The sequence below is a fragment of the Cupressus sempervirens genome, chromosome 11, assembly GCF_028749045.1.
Source record: "Cupressus sempervirens isolate cs-2001-9-10 chromosome 11, ASM2874904v1, whole genome shotgun sequence".
NCBI classification, from domain to species: domain Eukaryota; kingdom Viridiplantae; phylum Streptophyta; class Pinopsida; order Cupressales; family Cupressaceae; genus Cupressus; species Cupressus sempervirens.
In genome coordinates this window covers 393,361,020-393,384,225 of record NC_143128.1, presented here as the reverse complement: position 1 = coordinate 393,384,225, position 23,206 = coordinate 393,361,020, and the positions used below count along the sequence as shown (strand labels likewise).

General features: G+C 36.6%; 1 protein-coding gene across 8 annotated transcripts in view; it reads right to left on the bottom strand.

The window, feature by feature from the left end:
• PFC1 (Ribosomal RNA adenine dimethylase family protein) overlaps nt 1-23,206 on the bottom strand; it is a 273,740-nt gene that overhangs the window by 104,081 nt on the left and 146,453 nt on the right. For all 8 annotated transcript variants that reach the window (XR_016358614.1, XR_016358615.1, XM_089809466.1 and 5 more), the window contains exon 7: nt 9,572-9,624. Coding sequence is in view for 6 of the 8 variants with exons in the window: in XM_089809466.1 (XP_089665592.1) it covers nt 9,572-9,624 (53 nt within the window). In the remaining 2 variants the exon portion in view is untranslated. The remainder of the gene's footprint in view (nt 1-9,571; nt 9,625-23,206) is intronic.

Here is a 23,206-nt window from a genome sequence, read left to right as displayed (position 1 = left end):
TAAGCTCCCACGGTCCCTTACAATTGAAACATAATTTCTTCCTTCAAAGTTCCTATCTGGTATCTTCATTCAATGACAACTTCCTAGGCAGAGGTTTATTATCTTTGTCCCTCGGAAATGCCAGCAATTTTGGGTGTAACTTCGAAAGGATGACATCGATGATGATGCAATGCTTCGTGCCTTCTTAATAGCCTTCGACAAGGTGGCAGGATTGAACCCTTTTACCCAACCTTTCAGTGGTTCTATCAATCTGTCCATGAAGAGCACTATCTGTCTTCTTTGAGAAATGTCCATAACGACAGGGTGGCAAGATTGAACCCTTTTACCCAACCTTTCAATAGTTCTATCAGTCTGTCCATGAAGAGCACTATCTGTCTTCTTTTAGAAATGTCCATAACCAAAACAGAGAATTTTTGAAATTCCGCAATGTACTGGTCGACCGATCCAGTTTGTCTCAGTTGTGCCAAATCTTTGAAATTGAGTTTCAAATCTTTACCATCAAATCTCACTATCAATCTCTCAGTGAATTCCGCATAAGTATTTATTTGATCATGCCCCAGTGTGATGGTGCCATGATGCCACCATTCTTGCGCAACTCCCTCCAAGCGCGGCGCCGCAAATTTGATTGCTTCTTCTGGCATAGCATTCAACTGGAAGTAACTATCGGCCTTCATTACCCACACTTGTGTAGATATGGATCCGGATCCGTCAAAATGGGGACAAATTTACTTTACTCAACTTCCTCCTGAGATCATTGTTAAAATATCCTCTGTTTTTGCCTCCTGAATATCTCATTCTCAGATCCACGTAGTCTTTGTAGGATATATCTTTCTCAAAATTTGCATTCTTCCAGTCTTCTCTCAGTTGTTGTTGCATCTCTTCAAAGGTTGGTTGTTTCCTTCCGTGTGGTGCCTCCGCCTGAGGGGGAAAATAAGGCATGGAAGGTCAAGAGCGTGTTGGATGAGGATTTGATTTACCCGACACTGAGTCCGCGCTGTAACCATTTTGTTCTCCGGATATTTTATTGTCTACCAACTTCTTAAGAATCTCTTCCATGAGTCGCTGAGTATCAGTGATCTGGGCCTGATTCCTACCAAGTTCTCTAAGTAGTGCCATGAGTTTGGCAGCAGTTGGTTCTGGTTCGGCAGCCATTCTATCAACAGAATGCATCCTCCTCTTCCGGCTATAAACTCTCATTCACTATCCACAGGCTAGCAGAATCAAAGCTTTGATACCACTATAATGTTCCATGCTAGCAATGTCGTGTATAAACACGATTAGCAAATTGTTTGGTAATAATGTCCATATATGTGTTCTTGAAATGCGTCTGTATGGTGTGGGAGGTTGCCTAAAAGTATGTCATACGGTTCAAAAGGAAGGGATATGTAGGTGGTGTACGGATGAGTCTGTATGATATGAATTGAGGGACCGTACGATGACAGGTGGAGGGATGCAATACGGTGAAGTTGAGGAAGAGAGTGGAGGTACGATGGAAACACCTTGGAGGTCGTACAAGTATAATAAGGTCGTACAGAATGAAAACAGGGTCGTATGGTGGCTTAAGGAGGGTCGTACGGTGGTTTAAGATGGCGTACAATGGAGATGAGTGCCAAGATGGCCCTACGGTAGGTCATACGGAGGATAGATAAAGGTTGAGAGCTATGTTACCCGAGGATGCGTTTCTAGCAAAAATTGACCCCGTCCCCACGTCCCCCATCCCGAAAACTCGGAAACTTCCGGAAACCTTTCCCTTGGCTGTCCCACAAAAATAAATGTTTTAGTTTTGATAATTTGTTTGATTTCCACTCTCATGTGAACTCTAAAGTTAAATTATTTAACACACATTATATGTTAAGGTTCTATAATTTATATAAGCATGCGTTATCCATGTTTTTATATGAATATTTAAAATTTCCCTGTATATTTTAAATTTTCCCTACTTTTTATATAACTGTTCCCATTGCCGTCCCCTGTCGTCCCCTGCTCCAAGAAAAAAAATGTCTCGAAAACTCATTTCCCCATCCCCATGTCCCCTCGTCCTGGAAACTTGGGGTAACATAGGTTGAGAGGGAAGTACGATGGTGTGGGGAGATGTTAGGAATGAATGTTGTACAGGTAAATGGGAAGCCGTACAGAAGTGTCCAGATGCCACATGCTTAAGTATCTGCATCACACAGAGAATGCAATCTTGTTCCTACATTAATAGATTCAGACACAATAATAGAGAACTTGAATAGGACCAATCCTTCAATTTATATATGCTGAAAGATGATGCTCCGATTTGCCAATTCCGAGCGAGTGTTACAAGCAACGAAATAGGGTGAGGGTTAAATCCCACCAAAACCAAAAAAACCAAATAGGGAAGATCTTTCACTTCTGAAATGGCAAACAACAAAGAATCCCAACTAGAATTCAAAATACAAAGAAATAATCCAATAATGCATACCTAAAGACTACCTACAAGCCGTGATTAAATACCCATCGAGAAAACCCAAGGGTGTACAAAGATAGCTGACGTCGACACAAATTACGAAAACTAAACAAAAATGGGTCCAAGATATATTAAATCAATCGACCCATTAACAATAGTTTAATAAATGATTTGTTTTATAACGGGAACATTACAATATATATATCAGTGTTCCAGGACTCTGTGAGTCCAAGGCAGAGGCGGCCTTTCCGAAGCAAATGGCCTCTGGACTATGACTCGACCGAGTCCTAGTGCCAAGTCCAAGGCTCTACTAATTTTTTTTGTTTTTTTAGTGTTTTTTAATTTATTTATTTTATTTTTTATTTTTTAAAATTTTTTAAGTTTAACAAGATAGAGATTTCTAGAAGGTGTTTTTTTTTCAATGTATATTAATTCTGAAATTGATGTTTTGGTATGTCAAGAATTTATTAAGGATTGAATCTTAAATCTTAAAACTTCAACTTCATATTATGTTATTCAGTTTTTTCTTTCAGAAATTCACTATTATACTTATGTGATGTAATGTTCCCAATTTTAATTATGTTAATGTTATAATTCTGTCGGATAAATTATATTATATATATGAGATATATAACTAATATATGGTAGATATTATATATGGAATAATTTAACTTATGTTATATATATATATATATATATATATATATAATCATTATAATATATTGAGAATATATTACTTGTATTATAACTATAACTAATGTAGGTTAATATATTAAAGAGACATGTCTCTTCAAGAGACATGCCTCTTTATTTCATATATATATTCATTCATATAAAAACTTGGAAGACACATAAATATCTATGTGCTATTACAAGTTATAGATCAAATTTAATAGATCCTATCACTAACATGGTATCAGAGCAGGTGCCCCACCTATCTATGATCGTATAACTATTGCTAAGAGTTTATAATAGATTAACATTAGTGATGATGGATCTATGGTTGTAGAGTCAAAGGGTTGCCTTTACTGGAACTGCAGGTTGAGACTGCATAGAAGGGATGTGCTCTGTATAAGAACCTTCGATAGAGACTAGTCCCAATAAGGAATAATACGTCACCATTATAAACATTCGCCAGTCTTACCCGATGCTTGATGGGTGTGTTTTAACAAAGGTTCAATACAAAAAGTTTTACCTCTCTATCTGCTCTTGCTACTGTAAGTTGGCAATACCAGATAATAGAATCAGGGATACGAGATATAAAATCCACCCGTGAATGAATATTATCTATAGAAAGAGCAGGAGTAAATATTCAGGAATTTCATTATATTGGTATGTGAACGTGCAAGTATTGCAATTGGTTATTGAGCAGATATATATATCTGCGACTTTGTCTTGGGATGGAATCAAAATTATATTACGATTAAAGATTTTAATCATCCCAATAACAAACAATCGTCACGGCATTGACTTATTATGATTAATGGTCAACACGTATCAGCAAACATTTAACCAACAAATAATTAAGGCTTATGATGCATTTGGGCATGAATGAGTTAGCATATCATATTGTTCATTGGTTATGATGGCTGCAATAATTTATACACAGCATAATAGATACTCCAACATCGCCCCTTATCATCCACGATATGGCTATCCAAAGGCTGCTACGATGGTTGATATCACAAATTCTAAAGGAGAAGTTATCACAGAGTTTGTGGCTGCAATGTTGTGATAAAGACAACTCTTGTTTGGTTACAAAGATTACTGCTGAGAGACCCTCACATTGGAGATGGAACAAAGAACTTGGGGTGCGAATGTCGAAAGAGGTGACAACTGCAGATTGCAGGCCTCTGCTGAAAGTGCTTACAGCTACATACTCAATTGGGTGTGTGCAATAAGGGATATTCTTTTGGTACATGTGCTCGGCCTCTGTGTGTTCTGCTGCTAGGAGAGTTGGGACTCACCAATATATTATGTGCATGCATTGAGACCACCATAAGGGAAATATTATGTTTGCAGCGCTGAATCATATTTAACAATGACTTTAATTAATGATATCGACCACTGGAAATTACTCTAGAACATAAACAAAATTATTAAGTTTAGGTGGTGAAAGATGTGTGGGCCAGCCTTTGTGACTACACACGGGTCAAACTAAGAGGCGTCAAGAATATCTAACAATAATGGTTATGTCTAAACCATTAACAATTAATGACAAGGTTTATGAAGGCACAAATAGTATTAATAATAAAGTGGAATAATTTGTAAAGAAAGTATTTATGAATTGGCATAATGCATGTTCTCTGGCTAGTGACTTATGAGTCTAAATACAAAATATGAGAAGGTGGTCACACTCATTAGGAAGACGAGAGAGCGGGAAGATTTATCCACACTTGGATATTATAATATGGAAAACTGCTCTTTGATCAGATAGAATAATAATAGAGGGATTCAAAGCAATTTGTATTAAGGATGCATATGCGATAAGCATTTATTATTTTTGTGTATTACATTTATCTCTCTATTAGTTTTTTGTGTACTATAAAGAGCTATTTGCCTTGATCTTTTCCTTTGTCTCTGAGGATGTTCTTGCAGGAAAAGAAGATTGGTACATTAGGCATGCTACCAAATATTGTGCAGACTCAATCTTATGATAGTAGCTTCAAAGAAGCTGTGATTTAGGATTCATTAATCATCTGACGATCAGGTTGGATAATTTGAGTCTCTTGAAGTGAATATCCTTGATGATTGACATTATGAGAGGGAGTCTGACAGTTCACTAGAGGCAACCTTGGAGAAAGAGAGGGAGCAGAAAATAAAATGCTTAAATCAAACTTTTGATGATCATGGTTCAGAAGGAGTAGACCTTGTTGATGGATTCTCCACTAGTCAAAAACTATAACAGCTATAGGACTATGATTCATGGGATAAAGTCTCATGTTTGTAGGCTGGAAGACCTTATGCTATCAGGATACCTATTGAACTAGGGAAGCATTACATGACTTGTTACCAAGAGGTTAGAAGGATGATAACAGATTCAAAGGAAGTTTGACACTTCATCAGAAAGAACCTTTTGCTTAGAGGTCAAAAAAGGTGATATCAAACTAAGAGGGAGAAACCTTATTCTCTGACATGTTTTATGGTGAATGTTGTGACAACACCACATGGTAGTATTCATGGAGACTTCATGGGAACTTTTGATGTTATACATGTATGAGCCTGTCCCCTGTGTACATCATGAAGAAGTGACGACTTCTAAATGATTATCACTTGTATTAGGAGAAGTTGTTGTAAAGTGACGTCCTTACAATAACTTGTAGCTTGATTCATTTTTGTGAAAGTGTTTCATGTAAGGGCTTTATCTTGTAAATCAACAACTAGGTGGTTGATATCATTAATTTGATTATCTACAAGTTGTTTGTATAGATATATTTTCGGTACTTGGTGTATATCATGCCCTGATATTTTGATAGGCCATTACCACATTGAGTACTTGCTGGATATCATTTAGTTGATGTTCTGATAGGCCATTACTTGGAGTATTTGGTGAATATCATTTGATTGATATTTTGATAGGCCATTGCTCATGTTACCAAATATGATATCAAATAGTAATTGGTGAATATCATATGTTGATATTCTGATAGGCCAACACTTACATGATATCATATTCTAGAAATCTTCTGCTCAAAGATTTCCTATATGTATTATTTTTGAAATATTACCTATGGTATAATATCTGTGTTTTATCCTTCTTCATTAAGAGGGAGTGTTAATGTTATAATTCTGTCGGATAAATTATATTATATATATGAGATATATAAATAATATATGGTAAATATTATATATGGAATAATTTAACTTATGTTTTATATATATATATAACCATTTTAATATATTGAGAATATATTACTTGTATTATAACTATAACTAATGTAGGTTAATATATTAAAGAGACATGTCTCTTCAAGAGACATGCCTCTTTATTTCATATATATTCATTCATATAAAAACGTGGAAGACACATAAATATCTATAAATGCTATTACAAGTTATAGATCAGATTTAATAGATCCTATCACTAACAAATTAATTTGGGCCCAAGTTATTAATGTTTGTATTTAGGGGTTCCAATTGATTTAGTATATCTCAGACCCATTTTTATTTAATTGTTCCGTATGTGTTCACCATCGGCTATCTTTGTACACCCTCAGAAAGGTTTCCTGATGGGTATTTAAGCACAGCTATAGGTAGTCTATAGGCATGCTTTGGATTATATTTCTCTGTACTGCGAATTCTTGTTGGGGATTCTTTGTTGTTCGCCATTTCGAAAGTGAAAGATCTTCCCTTTTTGGCTCGTGCGGCTTTGGTGGGATTCAACCCTCACCCTATTCCGTTGTTGCATGTATTTGTCGCCTAGATCTGGAAAATCGGAGCACCATCCTTGGCAATTATTATTCGCATTCAAGTCTCAGTTATTGTGTGATTTCTATCAAGGATCTATTATGTTTTGCGCATGAACTAGATTGTATTGGGTTCGAATGTCTCACTCTTTTCCATACTGCTTCCCTAAACATACGGCTTTCATCTCCAAACACCTTGTCGTACATTCCTGGAGACACCATGCATTCCTGGAGGCACCATACATTCCTAGAGGCACAGACATTCCTAAAGGCACCATGCATTCTTGGAGGCACCATACATTCCTGGAGGCACAGACATTCCTGGAGGCACCATACATTCCTAGAGGCACAGACATTCCTGGAGGCACAGACATTCCTAGAGGCACTATACATTCCTGGAGGCACAGACATTCTTGGAGGCACTATACATTCCTAGAGGCAAAGACATTCCTGGAGGCACTGTACATTCTTGGAGGCACCATTCTTTCTGGAGGCACCGTACTTCCTGTACGGCTAGTCAATTTCTTCCGTACGGCCCTACATTTTGCTCTCTAATTCTGCCGTACATCCCCTCAGTCTTCTTTCATACGGCTACTCTGATCTAGAGTACTGCTAGAACATTATATGTGATCTATGCAAAATTGTGTATGAGTGTTAAGTAGCTTCTATTTATCTCAATTATTGTGTATTTGATGTTAATTGACTAAATGATGCATGCAAAAATCATTAAATCCTTAAAAATCTTTGAATTTCATGGGTTTTTCGATTTTTTGAGTCCTTGTCGAGCCTTCGCCAAGTCCAGTCGCCGAGTCTGAGTCCGAGCTGGATTTTAACTTTCCGAGTCAAAGGCGAGTCCGAGTCCCGTAACTATGATATATATTCAAAATTTCCCAATTTGTTAATAGTCATCCCATATAGTCCCATAATAATAGCACTGTAAAATTAAAAAACCAATTCTAGAAATGCACCCCCTATCCCCTATCATCCCCATCATAGAAACTTGAGTAAGCACAAGCTTTCACCAATTTCAACATTTCCCAGCCAGCTGTGTATCCTCCCAAATGATTTCTGCCCTTTTTCATCCAACTCTGCATCATCCAATGTCAGATCTCTCAATTCAGCCCTTATTCTAACTGAGCCACAGGGTATCATGTGAATTCATTTGCTCATTTGTGAATAATAGTTCGTGTTTGGCAGTTCGTTGATTTGTATATTCAAAAGATTAATTTTGGAGAGCTATATCAGCATTTTGTAATTAATGTTTAGCAGCAATAAACAAATATTAGATTTACAAGTTCCTATTGGCATTTATAGATGTTGTCATAACTATTCCAGCACCTAACCATTCAGGTCTCTTAATATTTCTGGTTAATTTTGGTACATGAGGGTTCCATATGATTCTTAATGGATGATAGTATTGTTGTCGAGCATTCAGTAATTGGGGTTTGCATCCATATCTTGTGTTTTGCAATTGATATCCAGCTGATCTAATCAGAGAATTCTATAACAGTTGCTATTTCATAAGCAAGTCCTAGGGACATTACATTTTGTTTACAAGGAACTTCCCCTTAGAAAGTGGTTCTACTACAAATGTATTCTATTTTTTGTCACTCTAAAAGGTGCCAATTAAAATGCTAAGATGCTGTATGACATATTGGGAAAAGTACCCAAGATAAATAATGCTATCTCAGACACAGAGCATGACATGCTTGGTGACATATTTACATGTGTCGTTCAGGAAAAACCTCAATCAAAAGCATGATATTTTGGTGACATATTTACATGTGTCGTTCGGGAAAAACCTCAATCAAAAGCATGATATTGGCTAATTCAAATTAACAGAGATGGGAGTAGTAGCAAACCCCTAGAAAATCACACTTTTGACCCTGAGTGAGCTGAGAAATACAAGTTAATCATTCAAATCTTTGAGGATGCAGCTGGAATATTTAAAGAACAAAAGAACAAGATTGAAGACATTGAGCTAGATAGTTCTTTAAGCACTCCTATCCAATGTACCTTCTAAACAGAGGGCAAACATGAAATGGCGTATGTTGAGCTCCTAACTCAGTTTGAGAATTTAGTACTCTGATAAGGTGACTAAGGTGTGGGTTTAAATTGACAAATATTTAATTTTAATTTTTTTTTATTATAAAATGATAGGCTCAGTTGGGTTCACAGCACGATGCAGTGTGATGGGGAGCAAAAGTTGCAGTAATAAAAATATACATGTAGCACATTCTGTTTTTTAAAATGATCAATAAAATTTGGAGCTAGTGTTGTAGCCATCACAACTTCAAAATTTAATGTTCGAATACATCTAGAACAATGTATGTTTTTTGTAATGTGATTTCCATGAATTTCAATAACAGAGTAACCTCAAATGTCTTCATAATTGAATGGTTGGTGTCACTAAGTTGGGGCTCATGACCACACACATTAGGCTGTTCTTAGTTTGACCATGTATCCTTGACTGCAACACTAACACTCCAAAAGTACAAGAGGATATACTACATGAACATAAAAGATTGGTTCATTAAACAATGGAATGCAAAGCATAACATCTATATGTTTATCTTCAACTGCAGAATATATGCGAGAGAGAGGACATTACAATGCTTTTATTTGAGGCCTTCAATTTAACCTATAATCTCTAAAAGAAAAATATATATTCTCAAAGACCAAAATCAATTCTTCTTCTATAGAAGCATAGTTGTATTGAAAAGAATTAACTCACATTTGGTCGTGGAAAAAAATTGGATCTTTGCACCTTGAACATGTATTCTGGCTCTACAAATGACAAAAATAAAAAGGAAAGCTCAAAAGTCAAATGTCTAGCTAATTTATTTATCTGAGGGATTAATCATAAGTGTTCTCTATTCTAAATAGTAAATACTCCATGGTATATCTAGCTGGAGAAAATGAAATAAGAAGTTACGAGCAAAATAAAACAATGGGATTCAACAGTATAACCAATAATATTTAGTAGTGCTCAAGGCATCACCAGAAAACAGATAAGTTGAAATAAATTTCCAAGAATTTAATAATGTGGAATTAAAGAACTTTACAATATATGACACAAATAACAAGTAAATAATCCTCAAAAGATATAGCATGGTTAAAGAAATCCTCAGGAAATAAATGAATCAGAAGCTTGTGACAGCAATGCTTACTAATGTTGATTAAAACTGATAAAATCAAGATCTGTTGACATAAGAAAGAACATGGATAGTATAATGTGATTGTAAAGTCCCTCACAAATTACACTCCAATTTCCACACTAACCTACCATCTATGCTGAATATGTACATGATTATTGTTACTTAATTTTAACACACGTTAAAATTCAGTTCTGAAAAATGATCGAGTGAAAGTAAAAGCACACATTTTTATTCCTTTACTGCTAAATCATATTTCATTCAGAGTGAGAGAATAGATAAAAAATGTCCTTGTATTATTCATCATGAAAGATACATTTTGTATTTACAAAAAACTGAAATGAAATTAATGTTGAAAGTAAATCCTCACACAATTGACCATGAGAGTAACCCCTAGTCTACTAATACATGTCTCTATTCTATGAAAATGCATAACATAAAAGAAGAAAATAGAGTAAGAGAGTAGTCATCATAAGCACTTGGTAGAGGCTCAGTTTGGAGGACATGTGGCAACATTTCTGAGATTCTAGATACCTTTTTTGAGAAGGGGTTCATCTTTTGGAAGGAGGGCCTCTGTCATTTTCAGACATTGTGTTTATCATCCTACTGTATCAGATTTATAGCATGTATTTTTAGAGACTGTGACAATTTATGCAGGTCATTTTGAATCTATTTCTGGAGTTATACTTGTCTGCCTTGATAGTGATTGATGTCTTTTTCTTGTGTTTCTTCTAACCTTAAAATCATGTCTCATTCTGCATCTTTTATGATTTGAAGTACTATGCACAGGTCAAGGGTTAAATCAAGTGTTTCAAGATATTGATTGTGATTAATTACTTTTAATATTTTTAGGCTTTGAATTTGCTCTGAAATACTTATGTGCAAAGTATATAATCAGGAGTTGTATTTGTGTTTAGAATGTTGCAAGCTAACAGATTGTGCTTGGAAAGATATTTGCTTCTGTCAAATTAATTGGTGTATCACCTTATATTTCTACATTTTGAAGATTTTCCATTATAAATTCTTTCTTCATCCCTTTTCCATCCAAGTTTTACAGTTTTCATTAGGATAGGTGAAATCATCAAGTCAACCATATAGGAGCCGGCCTAAAACTGGGATGTTCAATCAAGTCATAGGATACCCACAACCTCTGATTGATCCCATGTTGCTCCAAAATAGCTAAAGTTTCAGTATCTTAGAATAGGGTGCAAAATTTTGGAGTTAACAATTACTATACAAAGCATATAATGTAAAGATGCCTACTTGAAAGTTGACTCAAATAATCTTTAAATGCCAGATGTATAGTTCTATGAAATGTCCCTTTTTATCTAGTTTGAGACACTACTTGTAATTCCACAATTCTATGAATATAATTCAAATTGCTAATAATGCAATGCTTTATTTGATGCTTAATTATAACATAAAATGGCTGATAATGTATGAGTATTAATTCAAATGCATATGCTGCCAAACAATGAAGATAGTTGCATTACAATGATCACAATATATATGGGATGTATCTGATATTGCAATTATATATATGCTTGATTATCTAGAATGCTGTCTTTGATATATACAATGGATCTGCGAGAATATGCAGGCTGTCTGGTACAATGCCAATGTTGTCTCAGATGTACGATGATTTATATGCAATGTATAAGTTGTTTGGCATGTAATGTTCCTGTTATAAAATAAATCGTTAATCAAACTATTGTTAATTGGCCGATTGAGTTAATATATCTCGGACCCATTTTTGTTTTGTTTCCGTAGTTTGTGTTGCCGTCGGCTATCTTTATACACCCTCTGAAAGTTTTTCCCAAAAGATATTTAAGCACGGCTTGTAGGTAGTCATTAGGTATGCGATTAGGATTATTTCTTTGTACTGCGAATTCCGATTGAGATTCTCTATTATTCGACATTTCGGAAGTGAAAGATCTTCCCTATTTGGTCTTTTTAGTTTCAGTGGAATTCAACCCTCACCCTATTCTGTCGCCTGTAATACTTCGCTTGGATCTGGCAAATCGGAGCACCATCTTTTGGCAAATACCAATTAAAGGATATTCTTGTTCAAATCTCCATTCTTGTTTGGCATTGCTTGATGAACTTAGAATTAGTAGTTAATGGTGCATAATTGAATTCGTTTTCCATTCGTACCCCCATCTACCACTTACCACATTTAGTGCACTTCCGTACTACCACATTACTTATTGATACACCCTCCGAGTTCAATCGTATGCCCTCCATATTCACACCATACAGGCCTACCATATGGCCTTCCATTTGCCCTCCCATGCAACACCCACACCGTCCACTACTTACAGTTTGCCTTCCTCATACCATATGGCCACCAAGTGATATCATACGGCCCATTCCTTTACTCCGTCGTACAGCTATTGACTGTACCATACAGCCCTGCTACACCCGTTGGCCATACACCATACAATGCTTGTATCCCTCTTCCACTGTACATATTCCAATCCAGACAAACTCCACACACCTTGCATACCGTATAGTTTAGTTTTGAGGTGCATCCAATGTCTACCGGAGGTCAAGAACATTACATGGCACAATAGCAATGCTGTATTGCACAAACTATATCTGATTTATCTATATCACTATGTGTTGAACAATGGAAGTTGTCTCTGATGTCTTTGCATAGTTTTCTTCTTATATGATGATAATTACTTGCACCATTGATTGCCTTAGCAATCTACTGCTCTTTAAAACCAATCCACAAAGGAATAATATATTTTATATTCTGAATCCAATAGTTGATGATCTTACAAATGATATGATCTCTGATATATGCATGCCCAAACCATGGAAGAGGCACAAGGGAATAGTAGCCTCTCATCATAATAATAATGATGATGAGTCACCCGTAATCATAGTAATAATGAGAATGATTATTACAGTGATTACCATAAATCATGTGTTGGCTATGCATTGCTAAGAAAACCCTGATTAGTATGGGAATCAGCTAAGTGTAGAAGCACATGATAATGCTATGTGATTATGGTATGAAGCAATGCAATTATGATCAAGTTATGATGCATGCAAATATAAATATATAGTTATGAGACAATGCAAATATGATTATATGAGGGAATGTATGCTCATCAGTGTTCCAGGACTCTACGAGTCTGAGGCAGAGGCGGCCTTTCTGAGGCAAATGGCCTCTGGACTCTAACTCGGCCGAGTCCTAGCAGAGTCCACGTGGACTCGCCGAGTCCAAGGACTCTGCCAAGTTCTGAGCCTAGGACTCTCCAAAAAGAAAAAAGAAAAAAAAAATTAATTTTTTAAATTTTTTTTTTTAAATTTAAAAAGATAGAGATTTCCGGAAGGTGTTTTTTTTAGTGTATATTGATTTTGAAAATGATATTGTGGTATGTCACGAATTTATTAAGGATTGAATCTTAAATCTTAAATCTTCAACTTTATATTATGTTATTCTATTATTTTCCTTCAAAAATTCGCTGTTATACTTATGTGATCTATGCAAAATTGTGTACGAGTGTTAAGTAGCTTCTATTTGTCTCAATTACTGTGTATTTGATGTTAATTGACTAAATGATGCATGAAAAAATCGTTAAATCCTTAAAAAACTTTGAATTTCATGGGTTTTTTGATTTTCTGAGTCTTTGCCAAGTCTAAGTCCGAGTTGGATTTTGACTTTCCATGTCAGAGGCGAGTCTAAGTCCCATAACTATGATGCTCATTAATGGAATACATGCCCATTATTCCATTTAACTATCTATTTGTATATCCAAAGTAGTTGTATATACTCTCACTAGCTCTGGAAATGTATGCTTCTAATCTGGTACAGTAATGAAGAAATGACACAATGCACAAATAACTATGCTTCTGCTTTCCAAAAGCTGAACCTTTTTCTCCTTCAAATGAGAAGTATATATCAAACTTTTGATATTCAACCAAATCCTCAAAAATAGTTGTTAAATTGTATTTGGAAGAAAAATCTCCAAAAAAGGACTCTCCAATCTCCAAAAATATGCCAAATATCTCTCAAATTCTGCCCCTGCTACGTGTCCATGGTGACAACTAAATTAAACATATAAAATCTCCTCTAGAGACTCCAGATATTTATGAAAAGTTCCACTCTTTTGAAGAATTCAAAGAAAGACCCCAAAAATACTCCAAAGACACCACCTACTCCTTGAAACTCCTAACCAACAAATGACTCTATTACGCCTATTTTGAATTCAGAGTTCAAATTTCCCTCCTAATCAGTATTTTGTTGCATTAAAAATGTATTACTAATTAGTTGATTTATAACACATCAACTAAAAATAACAATTATATTATTAATGAGTGCAACAAAAAAGAAAACAATAATAATATTTATTATTTACAAATATAATAATATGTAACTTATAACATGAAGTTATATATTATTATGCTAATAAATATATCATAAATCTAAAATCTTGAAAGGCAAACCCAAAAAAAGACTACAAAGTGATTAAGGAACAAATTAAAGGTCAAAACAAAGCCATTTCTCACATTTGCCAATTTAGAATTTGGAAGAAAATGAAGAGAAAAAACTTGGCGTTGAAACCCTAGCCGCCAATAATGGAGGAATTCTCTGCAGTTTACTTGGTCTTTCACCATGAATCTAGCTAGGAATTTGCTCCTTTTTCTTGGCTCCGGTCTACTACATGGCGTAGAGTATCGCCGAGATTTATTTCAGTGTTTTCTAGAACATTTTTTGCCTGATTTCTAGGCAATTAATTGCCATTCTGGAGCCTTTTCTTCACTACGACTGGGCCTTTGAACTGGAGCAAACGTGGCTTGATTTCTAGGCATTCCATCTGCCACTTTGATGTTTTTTTCTGCTACTGAATTGGTCTTCATTGATTCACATGGAGTTTGGTTCAGAACTGTACTATTGGAGTCGTTATTTTAGGCTTGAATTGGAGTGTTTGAAGCATTAATTGTTTATCATATAGGGTAAAAGGATACTTATCGCATGTAGTACAATAAGATATAACACAGAACAGATACTTTATTCATATATGCAATATGCACTCCATTGCTTACAATATGATTATGATTCTTCTCGTAATGTTCCATAAGTCCCTACGGATGATGTGCATATACTTTCCCAAAGGGGTGACTCAACCATCACATGCCCTTTCGGATACAATATAGAATTTACTGACATCATCCCCGCTAAAAAGTAAAGTTGTCTTCGGACGACAATTACAAAATTACCAAGCCAAATTAACAAAATGGAAGATCTTTATCCGTCACATCACATTCACATTCCTCCAGTGCCTGCATCAAACTAGTTTTCAAAAACACATTGCATTTGTAGCCTTACTAACACAATACTATCTCTCTAGCCAATCTGACCTTAATAGCCACCCATGCCGCCTTCTTGCCACTCTACTGCCTCCAACTAGATGATCAACTCCTCCCGAGCTCTCTATGCATCCACCAAGACAACCTCATGTCCAACACCTACTCCGAGGGCCTCAAAGCATAGCACCCCTCTCGAAAGGCTTCTCTAGTGCCCTCTCCACCTCTAACATACAAACACTCCATGCCTGCAACAGCTCCAGGTCTCATCAACTAGTCACACTTCCCAACACAAATAACTGATGTGATTTTCTTCTGATCCCATACTCTTTCTACCAACAGCTTATGTTTTCTTCACTACCACATGTTATTCATTGTGAACATTTTTTATTTTTCATCCTTTTTTTTAGAACCTTCTGTCACCCTTCTTTTGTATCGTACGATGGTCATGTTTCAAGTGTTCCCTTTTTTGTGTGAGTCATACGGCCATATGGCAGTCCATATTGCAGTCCTTCCAGTTCATATGGTACTCCTTCCTCCTAGTCCATATGGTAGTCCTTCCTCCTAGTCCGTACAATTGTCCTTCCTTCGAGTCTGTATAGTAGTTCTTCATCCCAGACTATACGGTCATCCTTCCAGTCCGTACAGTAGTCCTTTCTTTCAATCGCTAGTCATACAATCAAACTTTACTCTTCTAGCTGATGTCCATACGGTGGTGTATAATTTGGTTTCCTCTCAAAGCCATTATTTGTGCTCTCATAAGCCGTATAGTGGTGGCTCTGTCTCTTTTATGCTTCCTTGTTAGCATATGGTGTTTTTCTCTGTAATCTTCCAGGTCGTATGATATCGACACTTCTTTGCAATATCTCTACATTTATCGTATGGTGTATGACACTTCATTACTTCTGATAGCGTATGGTGCTTTCTTTCTGTACGGTATTCTTATCTCTCCACTGGATCATCATACATTGTGCTTCTGCATCTATTTGCTCCCTGGTTCGTACGGTCTTGTTTCTACTCCTTTTCCTATATTGTAGTGGTCGTATAGTATATTATGCTTTAACTTGTATAATGTTGGTTGTACTGTATCAATTCATGTTGAACGGTTGTACGGTTTGAATCATGTTTTTCTTTGTACGGTATCTGTTCTTTTGTTTTGTCGTATGTTGCACCCATCTGTTTGCATTCGCACAATATTCACATTTCTCTGATCTTTGAACTTGTTGTACGGCCCCCAAATCAGGACGTCATAGCCATATGGTGCACCTTATTTTCTTTCTTTCTGCGTAGCACTACAGTACGATAGTCTTACAACTTCCTATCCGTGACCGTACGGTGTGTTAGTAAACAGTTTTTCTCAAATGGTTTAATATTCAAAATTGAGAAAAATGCATACTAACAAATTGAATCCCTATAGAATGCTAAGGAATTATCTGCTTAAAATTTTTCTTCAGTAAAACAGGCGCAGCTACGTTTATTGAAAAAGAATAGTTTTTCGATCTTTTACCCCAAAGGAAAGATCTTTTCAAAACATAATCTGCTGAAAGTGTTGAATCAGCTTATTCTATTTCATCAATATAAAGTAGATTTGAATGCTAAAGAACCACTTGATCTTAACTATCAATATTATCCACTTAATTGAAAGTCAAGTAAACAAGCAGGCATATCAAATGAAATTCACTTCTCACAGCTTCTCAAATTTTGAATAGGCAATAGGCAATCTCAGAATGAACGACAAACACAGCAAAATCTTTTTGTATAAATAGTATCTTCAGAAATACAGATTCGAAGAAGTAGACAGTAATATCTACCTCCAAAAGCCTTTAGCAAAATCAAACTGTAGAGTTCTATTTATGTTTGCTGAAAATTTGAAATGCTATCTTCGAAAACTTAAGATTAAACCTAAAAAAAAATAGTTTTGTTTATCAATCTACTAGAGATTAACCCTATTCCATACTAATTATTACATTTATGTAAGGCATGGGGTTGGACAGTTGCCAAAATTACCTCACCAAGAGTAAAATAGTCTTTTAGTTAACACAATTGTGTTAACCGAAATGCAAGAAAGTAAAACCCAGAAAGAACAACTAAGCGACTATCGATAACTATGTATTCCAATCAAGTAACACCATCCACGCCAGTTGTGTTCCTCACCGCTTTCCATGCTTCGTAGGCGGTTGAAAATGCAGAGATAATGGATTGATGAGGCGGGCCAATGTAAGCGAGTCATTGTTTCCAAATTTCTTTCTCCTTCAATTCCACTATCTTTTCCTCATGCATTTCCAAGTGTTTCAAGTTGATTATCAGCATGGCTTCAATGTGGGCTACGTTCGAAAAGTTCTTCTTAGTTGGTATCTTCTTATCTTGGAGCTCCTGGAATTTTTTCTAGACTTCTTTAATCACTTCCTCTACTTGGGCAATGGAGTCATCCTCTTTACCTATGAAGTGTTTGCCAAACCATTTGAGGTCTCCCTGAATTATTTGGTGTACGACCTTGAGTTCTTGCAGGGTTTCTTTGATTTCAGTTATGCCTTGTATCAATGCTTCGTTCCTCCATTTAATACAATCCTTGATAACATACAAGGCTTTCTCATCTAAACCAGCTACAGGACACTCGGCTTGAAATTTCTTAAGTCCAAACTCTTGGATATCTTCCAACCATATTACCACCTTTGCCCAATTGCTTCTTTCTTTCTCATACCCTTCATTGCTCAGCTCTACCTTTTTGGTGATGGCAAAGATTTCTTTCGAAGCCTTATCCAAGAAACTTATGTGTTTCACAGTGTCATCTAGGACACCTTGCACCCACTCCCCTACTATCTTTGTAACCGCTTTGCACTTTTGTAGATTATCAAGGGATTGTTGATTGGTTGTAAAGGACACATCTACAATTGCTGACATTTCATTGATGGGCTTTGCTTTAGGGTGAAGGATGGAATTGATATACTGTACCATGTTCTTTATTGTCTCCTTCATCTCTCGTTTATCCTGTCCGTCCTTCCACACCCTGTGTGCAATTTTCTTATTAGAGGCTTCAAAGAACTCCATATCCACTTCGCGGTTTCGTTTTCCCAAGTCAACATTTGTTATTTGGTAATCCTGAGGTTAGAGATTCCCGCGAGCTTCCATCTGGTGGCATGGCTATTTCAGCCGACCAGTGCCCTGAGTTTTTATCAAATTTGATTCTTGATTTTTTCTTGGCTTTCTTCACCTTAGGTGTTTTCCCCAAACATTTACTAACCAAATCATCAATTGGCATTGAAAGAGACACCATGCTCCACTTCCTTTCAACAGAAGTCTCCAACCATTTGGGAGTAACTGGTTCCTTATTGACTGTAGGGGAGAACTTAGCCAAAGCGAGATTACTCTCTTCGCTATCAGTAGTTACTAGTGACTTCTAAGGTTCTGGTACACTGTTTGCCATAGGTGATTCTTCTGTAATCTCAAGATCAACTGTCACCATATTCGTGCCTTTGTTTGATGATGCTTTCTTTGTGCTTGAACGGGTCACCCTTTTAGCCTTAGGAATTCCTGCTTGAACTTGAAGTTGAAGTGATTGTGGAATTGCTTCAGCTTCAACTTCAACTAAACCTGCAATGGGACCATGAACACCTTGGTTAGTGATAGCTTTTTGCTTTTGGGAGGCCTTTTTACTTTTGGTTTTTGAAGACTTTCCAGATGGATCAGGGGTAACAACAGTTTTTTATTTTATCCAATTTTCAATCCTAGCTAGCACATCCTTAGTGTGAGAGAACGAATCATCTTCTTCTCTTCTTCCCCAATCAATCTCAGTAATAGGCATGCATTCAATTTGGTCAATATAAAATGGGTCAATCACTTCTTCTGAATCTTCCTCTTTTAGCCTGCATGTTTCAAGATCAACATTAAACATATTAATTTGCTTAACTGTTAACCTCGACCATAGCCTTTTTCTTACTTCAAACTCATCAGGACAATTTGCCCAGTAATCTTCTAAATGTGGAATGTGAACAAAAGAAACTGCATTTTTTAAATTGTTCCTGACGAATCCTATGTAATCAAAATTTTCTCAAGGGAAGAAAGGCTTGAAACACAAACGGGTCAATGATGCTCCTGTCAACATGGCTTGCTTTAGACTAGGGCATCTGTAGTGGCCGATTTCAATGGGAAAGAAAACATAAGAGGACCTCTTGGTAATTTCAAAAGACTCCACAACTGAGACAAATTGTCTACACATTTCAGATGAAATAACAGAGTCTAAGCAATAACGAGGCAGCTTCAATGGTTCACTTGAATAACCACCCATCCTGAAGTATGTAAACCTAGGGAATTGAATATAAAAACAGCCATAGACTTGTATAGCTTGCATTGCTTCCTCAGATAGTCTATTATTTTCATGACCTTGAAGCTCAAAAACTAGCCTTCCCAGAACACCATCATTTACTCTTTTGAACTCTTTAAAAGTAGTTTCTTGGAGATCACTATAGTATTGGTAAATGGGCATTTCATCTGTCCATGGCAAATGTGGAAGGCTTTCCCATTCTTTAGATGCTACCAAGACATAAACTAAAAAGGAAGATGGGAAAAATGGACCAAAATTGTTGATAGCCACTAAACCCTTGTGTAAATTCTCAACAATTAGGTCAGCCCAATCAATGAACTTATCCCCCTCAACAATCTTTTGGATGAAGAAATACATCCATGTCTCCCAATGAAATGCATACTCGTTTCCTTTGACCCTGTTCAACAAAAGCACAATGTCTACAATTTCTTTGATGAAATGTTCATTGGTTAACGGTTTGGGCAATCTTGAACCACCTTCTGCTCGTTTTAGGAGCCAGGACTGGGCTACTTTATTGTCATAACTGTTTTTCCTTTCAGCATACAAGCGTTCTGCCTCCTCAAATGTCCATGGTTCATAGGTTTCCTTATGAGGGATCCTAAGGGTTGAGCAAACACTGGTCCTGTTGATTTTGACTACCACTTCCCCTGAAATTTTCTTGACACATCTCGTGTTAGGATCATAGTGGTTCGCGCATTCAATGATTAACTCTTGGCATGTAATAGCTGCAAGAAATGCGACGGCTTCAAGCAATCCACTATTAACCAATTTCTGATATATAGGACCTGACTGGGCATTTCTGGCTCTTTCAATTATATCGGTCAAGCTTTTGTTAACCAGGAATGTGTCACGAATCTCAAGTAAAGAGCTAAGGAGACATGGGTTTTCCAATTTGGGCATTTTGGGGCAAAACAATGTCATGGCTTCCTATGGGGTGACAGGGTCTAAAAGACGCAAACGAAAACCTTTCAAAAGAAAAGCAAGCACAAGAAAAATTACAAAGGGTAATGGCGATGCACTTAGAGTTTGACAAAGCTCATCCTGCAACACATTCTCCCTACCAGATGACGCCAAGATTTCCTTTTGCAAATGGCGGAATGAGTAATGAAATGGCTAAGTAATGCATTTAAGGGATAACTTATGAAGAAAATCTCAGTACAGATATGACAAGTAAATATAATAATTACTATTCATGTGATGTGCATCAGAAAAGACCCTCTGAATGATTTGTTATTAATGCCCATCAAATCCGCATGCCTATTAATGCTCCATGTCATCATGAAATGACAAATTTGCCTTTTCTCCAAATCTTGCTGTATCAAGACACGTGCCTCCTTAACATCCTTATTTATCAATTCACATGCCTCAAAAAATGTCATCATTGGGGCCCATTTTGCCTTTTTTATTTCAAGGATTGAATGCCTGCATAAAAGCATAACGTTAGTATACAAAAAGGATATTGAAGTTGAAGTTGAAGTTGAAGTTTGAGACGATCGGACTTCGACTTCGACTTCGACTTCATCAGGACTGACTCAGGGCACTGAATGTGGACCTTGATAAACAAAAGCCAATGGTGAATGCGAACTTGAACTTGAAGTTAACTGGAACTTCAAGTTCAACTTCACAATCAAGAAATGACTCATGCATGAGATGCCTTAGGACACGAGAAAAATATGAGTGGTAACACAGTGATTCAAGTTGCTTCACCTACGTACTGGCATATTGTCGTACGGCACTCTCCCTCTTCTATAGACCATACGAGATGAATCATATGCACTTTCCTCTTTGTTTATTGCTTGATGTACGGCTGAATTAATGTTTCCTCACTTTCCTTATCTTTCTAGGCCATATGGTACTATAATATAAGGCTCCCAATGACTGTACGATGCCTTCTGTCATATTCTTACTTATGCCTACTATGAAAATTTTTAATCCCTTATTATTACTTACACTTATTTTACATATATACACCAATATTTATTATTTTCAAACTGTCTCTCAATTGCTCATCCATGGAGGTGCGTTATTTCTTTCATGATAGACTTTCAGCTCTAACCCATTCACTGCATCAGCTACTTCCTTCCCATCGAGCGTCCATAATTTTATTGCTCTATTATTGCCCACTTTGCGGATTTTATATGGGCCGACCCACTTTATTTTAAATTTGCCTAGTCTGATCTCATTGCAACCATTATACTTCCAACACTAGTTGTCCCAATTGAAATCTATTCAACTTCAAGTGTTTGTTGTGCCATTCCTTATGCCTGTTCTGTGTAACCTTCGTGGCCCATTGTGCCTACAATTATCACTGGTCCAGTTTATTTAAATTATACAATCTTTCTCTCACGCTTTCCATATTTTCTAGCTTATTTTCAATTACAATCCTCAAACTTGGTACCATAAATTTCATCAGCTACCACTCCTTGTCGTCAACAACTATATTCTTGATTCTAGAACCTTCACTCCGTACTATTGAAGTTTTTATTAAGCCCTTCCTCTTTGTTTCCTATGCAAACCATATGATGTGTTTTCCTTGCTGTTGGCACCTTTCTACTAAATCCGTGGTGCGGTGTAACCTTTTCTTTCTACGCGGTCCATTCACCATGTACCGTATGATGGAATCTTTCCTTTTGTTGGGTTTGTATGGTATGTTCTTTCTCTTGCACTAGCCATATAGCATGTTCTTTCCTTCAACTTCAATCATAACCGCCTTTCCTTCTTTCACTTCTCTATATTCCTTTGGACATTCATTTTCCTCTGCTTTATTACCTTCGTCGACCCTTAACATATTACAGATCGGAAAGAACCCGTAGTCCTCCATCTACTAATAGAGTAGGCCATTAACCGAGTCCAAGTCATTATTGTTAGACCCTCCTTCCAGTCTCAATACTCCCTCTTCATCAGGTTCCATACTCTTCTTTCTTTCGTCATCCCCTTCGCCTTCACCTTCGGAATTCGACGACGCTGCTTCCTCACCTATCATCTACGTATGTAAGTCGATTACAAATCTTTGGCTTCTGAGTTCCATGGATAAGGTATTTCATTTCCAATCATGTTTCACTTTTGCTTGCACCAACCAGCCCAATCCAAGGATAGTGTCATACTCTTTTCTTTTTAGCAGAATGACCACGAAATCCAATAGAAATGGTCGCGTTCCAATGGTTACCAATTGTGCAATCAGGGTTCCGAACAGCTTGAATTCATGCTGATCCGCAAAGAGTAACTAAAAAGTAGGTGGCCACAACTTAGGTTGTCCCAACTTTTTCCATATATCCTCCAGTAACACGTTTACACTTGACCCTTAATCCACAATTGTGTTCGTCAATACGGTTCCCAGGATACCCATCTCTACTACTGTTGGTTGTCTTCCCATCGTGAGTGTCAATAACATTGGGTTTGTTGCAATCGCTTCGCTGCCATTTTTTCCTTTCTCTTTCGTTGCTTTTAGGAGTGTTGTCATGTTTAGTATCACCGTCCACAACTGAGGCATTGTAAGGTCATTTAATTTTATAGGAACTTCTATTTGCATTACCTGCCTTATCAAATTTTGTTCTGCCAGGTTCCTTTTCGAAGT